Source organism: Melospiza georgiana, chromosome 16, assembly GCF_028018845.1.
Source record: "Melospiza georgiana isolate bMelGeo1 chromosome 16, bMelGeo1.pri, whole genome shotgun sequence".
Taxonomy (NCBI): Eukaryota; Metazoa; Chordata; class Aves; order Passeriformes; family Passerellidae; genus Melospiza; species Melospiza georgiana.
The window spans coordinates 13,285,778-13,299,422 of record NC_080445.1 but is presented as its reverse complement, the minus strand read 5'-3'; the positions used below and the strand labels follow the sequence as shown (position 1 = coordinate 13,299,422).

The 13,645-nt window shown below is 45.0% G+C and overlaps 1 protein-coding gene across 1 annotated transcript in view; it reads right to left on the bottom strand.

Annotated features, from left to right (window-relative positions):
* The window catches only part of LOC131090316 (uncharacterized), a 55,861-nt gene that overhangs the window by 34,934 nt on the left and 7,282 nt on the right, over nt 1-13,645 (bottom strand). Inside the window, exon 2 of the mRNA XM_058035605.1 lies at nt 4,224-4,271. Within this exon, the coding sequence (XP_057891588.1) occupies nt 4,224-4,271 (48 nt within the window). The remainder of the gene's footprint in view (nt 1-4,223; nt 4,272-13,645) is intronic.

The following is a 13,645-nucleotide window of genomic DNA, read 5'->3' as shown; positions in this document are numbered from 1 at the left end:
AGCCTACTTTGACAGCTCCCTTCCAACTCCTTTTGGAAATATTTGCTGTCTTACTGCTCATGTCTGGAGTGAAAATTAGAGCACTTTGTGGGCCCCAACATCTGCTCAGTGAGAGCCCATTAAAAGCCTGGCCACTGTAACCAGCTATTGCTCTATCATTTTTATCAATAGCAAATGTAAACTCTCAAAGGAAAATGTGGTTTTTTTTCCCCAGTTAATATCTACCATCATGAAGCTGATTTTGCTAAGCAGCTTTGGCACTAAGAACCAGCAACAGCTAATAAATTCAATGTTAGGCTTATGAGGTTCTGACAGATTGCTGGCAGCTGCCTTAAATGCAGGAAAAAGCTCTCCTAGTGTGGGTTGGAAATGCTTATTTATACCATACTGTGGGTCTGTTTGCCCCAAATTTTGCTGCCTCCTTTTAGTAGATGTCATTGGTGAGATATATGACAAGGGTACAATAACTGATCAGAGATGCATTTCCCAGCAACACTGGAGATCAGCACTAATGCATAAAGACAGGAAGCTCAGCCATAAAATATGAGATTTTTACTGGAAGAATTTTCATTTATGAATGCAAGGTTTGTGGTGAGGATGTGACTAGACCTCATCATGGATGGTTTTATTTACTGTGAGTTTTTATGGTAGTTCTTTTTCTATATCAGAGGGTGTTAAATAATCTGCAGGAGTTTAACACCACCTTGCTGTTAACTGGTGGTGGACCCAAGCAAAGATGAGCTGTGCAACTGCACTGAGTGTGTTCATAGCATGTCCTAAAAGTTGTCTTAAAAGTGAAGGATGATGTGCATGGGCTTCAGGAGCCTCTGTTTAGCTTAGAAGTTGGTCAGACAGGGATCCTCTTTGGGCCAGGGAAAACCAACTAAAAGGAAAACTTTGGGAAACCTGAGGTCTCAGCTGCAGTAATGGAGAGACATTGCAGAGACATTTCAGATAAACAAAATTGCAGAGACATTTCAGATAAACAACCACTTTTGGTGGTAATGATGCTAAGGATATGTACAGAAAGTGAATAAGTTGCAGTCTCATTGTGAAGCTAAGTTTAGTCCCAAATTTCCCAGTTACATGATTGCCTGTGAAAACCACAATATTTGAACTGAACTCAAATTTGCTTTTCACTGTATTTCATCCCTTCTCATTGACTTGGACTGGCTGGAACTGAGTAGTTGATGAGCCTCTGCCCATTAAAGTCAATGCTGAGTGAGGGGAAGAAATTAAAGGAATGGGAATTTCCTTCTAACTGGAAAAGAGCAGATTAAATCAAGACATTAAAGAATTGTTCAGTGAAAGTAAATCAGGCATCAATTTTCTCTTCACATGTGGTGAAAGTAGCTCTGGAGAATACAAGACTGATGGTGAAAATTCCAGATTAACCATGCTGCAGTGTCCAGCTTGATGTACAGTTGTGGAATTTATCCTGGTTTTGTTTATTAGTCTGATGGTCAGCACTTTCCATCTCTGACAAAGCATTCCCCTCTCTTTTTGTCAATATGCCTTACAACTCCATGGAAAGTCTTTGAAATAGATAGAATTTTCTTCATAACACTACACAGAAAGAGCCTTCCTTCCTCAAAAAAAGAAAAGCAGAATCATCTAGAAATATGCACTGACATCATGCAACAACTCTAAAATTCTCCTGGAAAAAAAAAATGCTGACAGCATTTCACACAACCAAAAGAAATCCTGAAAGTAAAGCACTAAATGCTGTTTTGGAAAGTGTGTGGGTGATGCCACCAAGCATTCTGCAAGTTCCAGAGAAAGGGGATAAAGCAGGAACCCACCCCAGTGCCTTTAGAGCAGGCACCTTGAGCCAGCTCTGCTCTGTCTGCTGGAGGGGCTCGCTGTGCCCACAGCCCTGGCAGGGCAAGGCAGGGACATTCCCTTGTCCAGATGAGGTTCCCTTGCCCAGATGAGATTCCCTTGCCCAGCTGAGGTTCCCTTTTCCAGATGAGATTCCCTTGCCCAGCTGAGATCCCCTTGCCCAGCTGAGGTTCCCTTCTCCAGCTGAGATTCCCTTGCCCAGCTGAGATTCCCTTCTCCAGCTGAGATTCCCTTGCCCAGCTCAGGTTCCCTCGCCCAGCTGAGGTTCCCTTGCCCAGCTGCCCTTCCAGCTCCTCTCCCAGCCCTGTCCATTCCGGCTCCTCTCCTGTGCCTCTCCTTCAGCACCACTCCCACTCCCATCCCTGGACAGAACTTTCTGGAACTTTGAGATCCTCATTGCTGTTCTGGGAGCTGCACTAAAAAGCACAAAGTAACCCAGTGTATTACAGCAAAGTGCAGCTTTCGGCTCTGTGGCTCTGCCCTGCTCCTGATGATGCCTTAGAGTTTTAGCTTTTATATTTTTCATATATTTGTAATCCTGCATTTTTTAGTGTATAACTCTGAACTCCACACACAGTGTGAGCTGCTGTCCCATTTTGGGCAGGCACAACAATTCCTCTCCAGGCCTGGCAATCAAGGACTCCTCACTGCCTCAGGCCTGAGATGGAAACAAAAGTGAGCTGGGGGGGAGCAAATCTGGGGTAAATGACTTCATTACCTGAATCTGTAATTGGAAGATTAACTCCCAATGTACAAATGGACCAAACTTATAAAAGTGTGAAAATCTGTGACCCTTCATTCATTTTGGGTGCAGCCCCTGGGGATCTTCATCTGCCCTAAATGTACCTGAAGGCCCTTCAATAAATAGAATTGCTTTTTATTCCCTTAATTCTGTCTGGTCTCTGTTTTTAGATAGCCCAAAAGGCATCACTGAGTCCTTTTGTCATGTTTTCTATCACAGAGTTTGTTTTCTGGTGGCTGCTGAGCGTTGAGCTGCTGGTTTTGTAAGAGCCTTTGTGCCCCAAGGTCCCATTTGTGTGTGTGAGATTTAACTGGGAGCCCATTAGCGACACTAATCCCAGGCTTGTTCTTCCCTTATGTGCATAATTTATTTGGGTTTGCTTACAATGAATTTCACAGAGGCTCTGTGGCTGTTTCTCTCCCTGCAATATCCCCCTGCTTTATTAGCAGTAATTGCCTTTCTTCCCATTTTCCAGTGGATCAGCAATTCAGGCAAATTAAGGGAAATTGTTCCTTACACCACTTACTGCTGCTCCACCAAGCCTGAGGAAGGCACCCTGTGTCCAGAAGGTTTTGGGATTGTCTCAAGTGACCTGACAAAATATATGCGGCATCTCATCAGCTGGGACCAGGATGGGCTCAGTTCACTTTAATTGAGCTCTATTGAGCATTTTTTCCCCTTATAGATTTTCAAAATGAAAGAAATCTCAATGATCAATTGAGCTTCAATGCCAGGGTGAGGAAAATGGTTGCAACCTGCTTCTATGCACTTGAATATATAACTTTTCACAAGGGTAGACCAACCAAAGAAGTATCTGGATGATTCCTTCTCACAAAGAGATAACTTTGGTACTGTGGCTGTATTTTTCTGACCATTAATATCTTCATGGCTTGAGGAGACCACATAGCATTTCCTTCCTCACTAGAGGAAGAAGGGAAATGTCTGTCTGTGGTATTTGTAGGGTCCCCAGGATGAGGTGAAGAGATGAGTCTGACTCCATGTTCTTAGAAGGCAAATTTATAATTATTATATTATATTATATTATATTATATTATATTATATTATATTAGCTATACTAAGCTACACTAAAGAAAGAGAAAGGATACAGACAGAAGGCTTAACAAGAATGATAATGAAAAACTCATGACTGACTCCTCAGAGTCTGACACAGCTGATGGTGATTGGTCATTAATTAAAAACATTTCATATGAAACCAATCAAACTTGCACCTGTTGGATAAACAATCTCCAGCCACGTTCCAAAGCAGCAAACACAGGAGAAGCAAATGAGATAATATTGTTTTTTCTCTGAGGCTTCTAATCTTCCCAGGAGAAGAAATCCTGGCGAAGGGATTTTTCAGAAAATATGACAGTGACATCTGTCTTACAACATAAATAAATATTTTTCTTGAAGAAAGCCATCTGAGTTAAGATCAAATAAATGACAGACCTGCACAAAGTGAGCAAACAGCTGTCACAGAGCCTTGGAGCTTGTTCCAGCTGGCTGTGTGTGGCATGGATGGCATGTGGGTCCCTGTGTGCTGGGGGATCCTGCCTCCCCTGGCACTCAGGTCCCACAGGACACAACACTGATGCAATCTGTAAGATGAGAGGAAACAGCCTTGGCTGTGTGCTCTTACCTTTTTCAGAAGCCGGGGCAAGGTCAATAAAACTTCGACATTTTTCACCTTTAAAAGAAAAGCATTGTTTTAGGAGACAGGAGTGGGTTGGTGTCGCTCTGGGGTTCCTGCCCTCACTCCCAGCCCAGTCTCTCCAGGACACTGGGGACACACATTTCCCTGTGCCCAAGGGCTGGACTTCCCTTGGGATTGCAGCTCCTGGATCAGGGAGAGCAGGAAATCCTCCCTTGCTGGCTGAGCCCCTGCTGGGCCAGTGATGCTCTTCCCCAGGGCAGGAGCACTGCTGGGCTCTGGCTGGGGTGACACAGGGGCCTCAGCAGGTGGCACTGGCAGGGCACGGGCCCCTCTCACCCACACTTTTCCCTTCTCATCACCACACAATGCCTGTGCCCACCCAGAGTGACCAAAGCTCCCAGTGCTGGGGCACTGCCACGGGCACAGAGCTCTCCATACGCAGATGGGACTGAGACCAAACCTGAAGCACAAAGAAGCTAAGGAAATGTATAAATGTTTTAAAAAATTGTTTTAAAAGCAGGCAAATGCCTTGCTCTGAGCATCACAGCCTGTGCTCCAGTGTAAATTAAATTTTCTCTGTTTAGGACACCACCTTTGCCCTTGCAGGAATTCTTGAGGAGTTTCTGAACAGGAAATGCATCTTAGGGTGGACACTTTGACCTTTCTTTTTACTTCTTCAGGTAACTAAACATGATCAAATAATTCCTCTGCCCTGGGTGCATCCCTCCACCAAGTGTATGTGTTCCTTTTGATCTGATATGCTCCAAGGAGTGCTGGCCAGAGGTCATGGAATAAAGTCTATTTTGCCCTTTAAGACTGTAATTGATGCAAAGGCAGTTATAGGACTAGGCTGTTTTATTTTTTCTAAATTAGCTTTGCTCATTTTTAATTACAAAGTTCAAAAGACTAATTTAGGAAAGGTGAGCCATTAAAAAAGAATAAACAGTGAAATGCCACAGTGATGGTGAAGTCAGTGTATTTTTTTCTTATTTTTAATTCAGTATACATAAAAAGCAATATAAAGTGTTCACCTTTCTGGTGTCTTTGTTGGCAAGATTGAGATAAATGCAATCATTCAAATGATAGCTGTGCTGACCTAAGAATCTATTATTTTAATGCTATTATTTCTTCTTTTTATTTACTTTTAGCAGTGTTAAATCCATGCTAAATACACTGAGAGGTGATGTGTACCTAGTCAATTGTCTAAGTAGCTATAAAAGAAAAGGTTCACTTGACATTGACATGCACATTTTGATTTGTCCAGGGGAAGGATTTCTACTCTGTGAGTCCAGAGGACAGCCAAGAAAAGGAAGTGACACTTGGCTTGCCAAAGCACCATCTCTGTTTCCAGATTCAGGGCAGGCTCTATCTGGGCAGAAGGAGTGTCAGTAAGTTTTGGGGGAAACAGATGGAAAGATAACTTCTGGATCATAGAAATTACCAGCCCTGCACATTTCCTGTTCAGAACAGACAAGATTTTCCCACCCAAATTCTGAAATGCTCCAAGGATGGTAATACTCATCCCTTAGTGACTCAGAGATAGATTTTCTTCCCACTCTGGTCCACCTCTGGAGAGTGTTTCCTGATACCCAACCCAAACTTCTGTAGCTGCTCTGGCATCAGTGCAGTCATCCTTTGTCTGCTTGGAGGGACAAGAACAAGCCCAGCTCCCCCAGGTTCTTTACTTTAGGTTCCTGACCAAGAAATCCAGGTAAGTAATGGGACTATGAAAGATACTAAGGTGTAAATAGAAAACATTCTCATCCAGAGACTCTGAGTTTAGGGTGTGAGGTTTTTCAGGAATTTTATTGACATAAAATCAAGGGAATATAGGGAGAGTGACCTCTAGATTTGGACTTGATATAAGCAGATTAAGCAGGATTTTTCATTCTAGCCATATGGATCTGTAGTTTGGCTCTGGTTTTTGTGGGGTTTTTTTGTCAGATGTAAGTTATTACTTTTATCACAGTTTTATTTGAACCTGACTTCAGGCTGACTCTCACTGATCATCCCTCACTTGTGTTACAGGGAATCCAAAGCCATATTACTGGAAACCTTTAACAAATACCTGGCTCTCCAGAATGTTATCCCAAGAAAGGCAAAGGGGAATGGCCTTTGCTACTGGAAAAACTGCACAGGCTGCTCTGAGAGCTGGTGGTGCCTTTCAGCAGAGTCTCTGAGTTACCAGAGTTTGGCTGCAGGACAGAGGAGAGGGTGGTCACAGGCTGCTGGGAGGAATGAGCATCCTCTTCCTCCCTTAAATTCAGCCTGCCCAGAACACCATCTCTCCCTGTGGTGAGGCCTCCAGTTCCAATAACGTGGACAGAAAGTGCTGGAGTGTCCAGAAAAAGTCCTCTAGGAGCCATAGCAAAAAGAATGGCTGGAGACAGAGAGGAGCCTGATGCCACCTCACTTTCAATGGCTGATTGTGCCTGCTTGCTGCTGAAGGTCACAGTAGGAGCTGCACAAGCAGTTCCTGGCTCTTCCCTTTGCTGTTCCTGCTGCTGGAGCACTGGAAAACCCTCTTCCATTTTCAATGGTAGCCACTGGTGGTATTTATAAAGCACAGTCACACTTGCACATGCAGACATGCATCTCGCTGAGAACTGAAGATGTCAGCAGTGCTTTCACTGTTCCTCTTAGGATTTATTCTAAGTTATTTTTGGGTATCTTGTATAACTGATCTCTTAAGCCCTCTTAAGTTTAATTTTAGACTTGGCAGAGTTTATCCTGCTGTGCTGTCCTTTTCCAGATGCATCTTCTCCCCCTATCCATGCTCCTGGAGAGTCTTTAGAGAATTTACAAAAGATTGTTCAGAGAAGCAACAAGAAGAGTCTCTGGGATTCATCCCCTGAGAGCTCTGCCTTCCCCTGTTTGTGGCTGTGATCCTGACAGAGAAGAAAGCCAAGGAGTGACCTCTCCTCTCCTCTCCTCTCCTCACTCAAGCAGAAAGAAGAGGTGGGACCTGGCTGGAATTATTCTCTGCACTTGCACACAGGAGCAGTGGCCATGAGCAGTGCTGAGTGGAGCTCAGCATGGACAGGGAGATGCTGGAGGCTGAGCAGAGAGGGCTGACCAGCACCTGAGCAGCCATGGGAAAATCATTTGGCATCAGCTTCTCCTCAGGCTTCCTGAGGGTGAGGTGAAAACATCATCTGTGCAAGTCCCAGCAAACACACTGCTCCTAATCACACTGACCCTGCAGGGGCTCTGCTGGGCCTTCCCAAGGAGGGGACATGTCACAGGATCTGCAGGACTGGGAGCTACCAAGAGTCCAAAGTTTATCTGTAGCTAATGATTCCTAATTAATTAATCTAATTCTGTATATGTGCATGTCTATGAGTGTTTGTAGCTTGCTGGGGAACTTCAAGCTGGAGCAGCCAGAGAGTGAGAGGAGACACATCTGGAAAGACTGAGCTGGTGGGTGGGGAAGAATGTTGAGGCTGTGTGGGTAACAGATGCAGAGCCCATGGAAATATCTGAGGGAGCCCCAGTGGGATGTCCCCATGAATCTGCAGTGGGAACAGGTGGAGGTGTTCCAGCAGGATCTGCAGAGCTGGGCAGGCAGAGGAGGAAGAGGAGCCAGTTTGGTGCTGGGGTGATGTTTCTGTGGGTGCTGATGAAGGCACAGCTGTCTCTGACACCTCCCTTTCCCTGCAAAGTGGAGGAGCTCCATCACCTGCCCCACTGAAGGGTCAGTGTCACACACACAGGGACAGCTGGGGCTCTGCTGGAGGCAAATCCTCACACCAAGGCACAGCTCAGAATTCAGCTCCTCTCTAGCCTAAAGAAAGCCCAAGTTCCCCCAAGTTCAATCCTGACAGAAAATCGAGATAAACAGGTCCAAAGAACCATCAGGTCCCAGGGTTTGCTTGCTCCAGGGCCTGCCCTGCCCTGCCCACCTTGTGGGTACCTCACACATGCCTGGCTGGGGCTTCCACCATGGAATTCCTGGAATTCCTCCTGGTCCTGTGGAATTAGAGAGCTGCACAGGGCAGCTGAAAGGCAGGTCTGTGTGCACAGAAATTGGGTCTGAACTCCAGCACACAGCTGTTCACCCAAGCCCTGTGTGCCCTCTGCCTTCAAGCCTTTGGGAGACCCACACTCTACTCCTTCTTCCACATAAAAGGTGGAGTTTGTTTGCTCCTATTCTCAGAACCTCACACAGCCCAGGAGCCTGGTGGTTTAGACTGGAAATAAGGAAGAGGGCAGAAAAAGCACCAAAAAAGCACTTCAAGACAATATTCTGTTTCTAACATAGCTGTTGTCATAGCAAAGAGCAGAATTTGATGTTCTGGGTCCTGCTTATTGGTCCTGCATTCTCAAGTTCTTTCCTCTCTGAGCCAGGGGAAAATGCCTGATTAGTAATGACAGCAACAAAATAAAAACAACCCTGAAAAAATCCTACTTTGTATGTCTTGCAATGACACGGTTTGAAAATATTCAAGTTAAATAAATTGACTTAAAAGAAATCTGGTAGTTCTGGCTGAACTCTGTTATAACTCTGCTTTTCATCTCGCGAAAAAAAAGAAGAAAGAAAAGCTGTCTGTATCCACTTACTCTGCATAAAATTTTACGAGTTCAAGAGTGCAGTTATGATGGAAATTTAAATGATTAAATTTCTTTTAAACAACATTCCCTTTTAGTAACACCCTGGCTCCCAGCCTACGACAGACAAGGTCCCCTTTTTTTCCCACTAGGCCCTAACACATCTTTATCTCTCCAATTATATCTAGAGTCATGTGATTCTGATGAGATCCCACATCATCTACTGAGAGTAAAATCATTGTATTTGTCTAAAAAAAGATATAACCCTCCAGGGATCCCAGCCTAGATGAGGCTGAGGACTCCAACACAACTTCAGTGAAAAAAAGCACTACATGAGGGAAAATACAGGTTAATAGGCTCACTCAAACTGAGCTGGATCAGGTTAATTACCAACTGAAATATGAAAACTTTGTTTAAAGTCATCTCAGAGCACTTAATTGACTTTTTTTTTCCCCTAACAAAAAATTGAGTGCTAATCAGTAAAATCAACATTTTCCAGTTGACCCTGTTGATTTTGCTGAAGCGATATTTTCTTCTGGAAAATAAACAAGCTCACAGGGAATTGCACAAAAATATGTCTTGAACTACGCAGATAATTATTTTCTCTTCCTCTGACAGCTGCCACTCATCGCTGGAGCCCATCAACATTTCTTCTACCTCTAAATATCTTGAGAATTTGCCCAATTTCTCAGGGATTACTCACAGCCTGTACTGCCTTTGGGATTGCTTCTAAACCTCAGTGTTGTGCTGCTGTTCTCCTTCAGCAAAAACCAACCCCTTCCAACTTCCTACGTCTCCAAGTGGGAAAATGCAGAGCTTCCCACTTTTCCATTTCAGGCGCGGTGCGCTTCTCCTCATTTTGCACATTCCCGAAGGAATGTTGCTAATTTTACCCCAGAGGTCCCATTCCCACGGCGGGGTTCCCTCCTGGGGGGTTGGAGCAGGGAAGGGCTGTGCAGGGCAGGGAGTGTGGGCAGAGCTGGGACTATGCCATGGCAACTGCTTGTTCCGGGCTGCAACTCTTCCCTGATGTGAAAAATCTTCCCCAGCATCTCAAAGCAAACATCTCCACGGGCTGCTCTCAAATCATGTCTAATTGAAAGCCAGCCAAGTCACAGGATTCAGCTGATTATCTTGGTAAGACCTGGAGGATGTGTACACACATCCATCATTTGGAGAGCTGGGAAGGAGGTTGGGTTTCCAAGTGATTGTGAAAATCGGGGGAACAGCAGTGCTGAGAGAGGTTTTCAATGATTTTGGTGTCAAATTAGAGCTGACTTCATTAAATCAAGGAGCTCTGAGTTGATTTAAGCTTTTGAAGCTGTACAATGGGAAGGGGAAGGTTTCACCTGCTCATCCCAGGGGTGACACATTGTGCTGACCCTGAGCCAATATAAATACGCCAAAGTAAAGCAGATATTGGCAGTCCAGGATCCCTGAGACACCCAGAAAGATGGGAAAGACAAACCCCAATGCTCTTCACAGAGATGTAGCTGCTGTCTGTCCCTCACTGTATGAAGTCCTTCCTTCTCCCATCCTCCTGTGCCTGCCCTGGCTGCTCTTTGGGTTGAGGTTTCCTGTTTTCCCAGGCAGGAACCCCTGGCTTGGGGTATGGAAAAAGGTAACTTCAACCTTTTCTCCATGACTTTTAAAGGAAGTGAACTGCAGCACACTGGAAATGAATATCCAGTTTTGAAATCAAGTGGAAAAAAGTTGTGCTTGCATTTCCTCTTGTGAACCTTATTCCCAAGCATGTACCAAATAAATTTGAAACAAACTTCTCATTAGTGTTTTTTGTCTGCCTGGGAGATGCACAGTGAAATCATGCTGAATGATGAAGTTTTTTGGTCTCTCCAAACCTAGTGAGTCTAAGCATGGTGAAATGTCTCTGCCTAACTGATTTTCCACATTGTGAGCATGGTTTGAGTCCTTTTGGTGGCCAAATGGAAGGTGTAAAACGGGCAAGTGGAAACATGCAGAAACAAGCCATGTCATTCCATAGTAATTACACCTGCTTCTTATTGCTCACTGGCTTTTGTATTCCTTCCTAAGCTGCATCAGCAAAGGCTGATGGTTTTGGTTTTGGTTCAGCAGCAAGAACACTGATGTCACACCAATTTGTGACTGACAGAGGGTCCTGGTCTCAGCAGCCCCATTCCCTGCCATCCTGGTTCCAGCAGGGACAGAGTCAGTTTGGTTCCTGCAGCAGGCACAGGGCTGAGTGTTGGTTTGGGATGAGAACAGTGCTGATAACACAGAGGTGCTTCGGGTGTTGGTGAGCAGGGCTGGCCCAAATCAAGGGCTTGGCAGTGCCTCATGCTCTGCCGCTCAGGAGCTGCACAAAAAGCAGGAGGGGGCATGGCCAGGACAGCTGACCTGAGCTGGCCTGGGGGATATTCCAGACCTTAGAATGTGATGCTCAGTGTGTAAACTGGGCAGAGTTTTGCTGGGAGCTGCTATCACTGCTTTGGGCTGGGCAGCAGTGAGCAGGTGCACTGTGCAACACTTTTTGGGGGGTTTTAGTCCTTTCTCTCCCCTTTTCTCTATTTATATATATATATTTAAATATATATATAGTTTTTAATATTTTATTACTTCTTGTTGTTGTATTCTATTTATTAAGCTGTTCTCATCTCAACCCACTGTTGTTGCCTTTCTCTGGCTCTCCTCCCCAGCCCTCTGGGGCAGTAGTGAGTGAGGGGCTGAGCAGCACTCAATTATCAGCTGTTAAATCACAACAAACTGCACATCCCAATTGTGAGATCTGCCAGTCAGCCAGCTCTCCTAACCCCACATAAGGAAAGTTTTAACATCAGGATTGAGTCTGGTGTAATTTAAAACCCACGGGGGTACCGGAGTCATTGATCTTCCATCCCTTATGCGTTTCCTCAGCCCTGAAAGCATCTGTTCATATTTTGCACTGACACTGGGGTAAGGCATCTCAGTTCCCTTTGAAATCTGGGACCTGTGTGCTAATCTTCCAGCACTTTGAAGTTTATCCCATTTACAAGGAGCCACCAGAACTCCTCAGATGTTTCCTTTAAGGCTACTGGGTTAAATGGCTGAGAACAGACACATCCAAACACATGAGGAACAGTAACACATCTAATAAGGAGTAGTTAGCTGCCTGGTCCCTTCCTTTGCTCTGTTATGAGGCTCAGCCTGCAGGGACTTTATGTCCATGTTTTATGGATGATGGATGTTCACACAGCTAGTCTGCCCAGCAGGATCAGGAGGACCTAAAATCCAAAACTCCCAGAGCACCGCAGACACAAAATATCCCCAACATGCTATAAAAACCTGAATGTCTGCAATAAAGCAATCACCAGCACAGAAATCACAGCTATCATGTACCACAGGAAGGGAGCAAGAGTTCTCGTGAGGAACACAAATAAATCTGTAAATTCCTATGGCCAGACCTATCTCATCCTGAAAGCAAAATACCAGGGATTTGTAAGGAGGAGTTCACAAGTGCTCTTCTGCAATGGATCCTTCCCAGGCTGTTAAGGAAGGCAAAAATTTGTTACTCTCCCTGATATCTAGCCTGAGGGAGATTTCCCTTCTGATCCCAAATTAGATCATCAGTTTAATGTTCAGTGCATGAGCAGCCATACCAATTATCTCCTGAGCAGCTGGAATAATGTCAGCAGTGGCAGAGCAGCCTCCTCTCACACTGCCTCCACCTGGAGCCAGTTTCTGCTGCTTTAGATGAGATTAAAACCTCCAGAAAACGTGATGGGCACCCAGTCAGCAGCTATTTTTGCCTTGGCTCCCACTGGCGCCCAGCAGCCCCCTGGGGCAGGGATGTCACAGAACAGGCACCTCCTAAAACACCAACACATCAGCTATGCAGGACTCACTCCAAGCCTCCTCATGCCAGAAACACGCCTCTTCTCTCCTGCAGCTCTTCCTGGCACTTTGGAAGGCTCCATTTCAGCCCCTGGGTTTCCTTTGCTCACACTGCCCTCTGTGGAGGTGAGGTCCAGACACACTCTGCGGGAACCTGTCCTTGGATTGACACATTTTTTCCCCCTCAATTATGAATTATTTAAGTAATTTTATTTTCTTTATCCATACATATGTAAGGTATCACTACATCCCCTATAGCTCTTCAGTCTGGTGCACTAGAGAACATCAGCTTCCTTTTCTTGAAGGAGATTCTCTTCTCCTTGACTACCTTGGAAATCCCACTGCACCTATTTCACCTTCCCTTTTTTCTTACCCTACCCATGCACCGTGGCATTTACAAAACACACTGATGTTGCCTGTGGTACTGATTTTTCCCTAGAATAATCTCTTTTTTATGCTCCCCACAGACAAGCACTGCCCCCCAACTTGGTTCTTATCCTCCCCCTGCAATTGGCACCTACCTGTGACCTGACAGAGCTTTAGGCCTTGGCATCTGGTGCTTTTAACCTTCTTTAAAATGTAATGCTGCTCTTACAACTCTATCAGGCCAGCTCACACTTTCAGTTATGCAGGAAAAAAAAATCTCTCCTCTGTAATGCCAATATTCCCAGATTTTGTGTGGCATGTGCGTAAGAGGCGCAGTCAAAGCAGGATTATTCTCTCCAAATTAAAACTTCTGTGTTGGGAATTGCAAGGTCTTAGACTGATTCTCTTTGGGCCAGTGAGGCAAACACATAATCCCAGGGCTCAGTTGATCCCACAGGAGGAGCAGTGTAACCTCCCAAGGAGTGCAATGAGGATGCTGATCAGTCTGGGCACAGACATTTGCTGATGGCCACGGGCTAGCTGCAGGATTCATCTCACCTTTATTTCTTTAGGTGAACAAATTGTATCCTTAGCTCCTTTTTTCCCTAGATTTCTAATCCCAGCAATAACAGAATCAGTCCCAA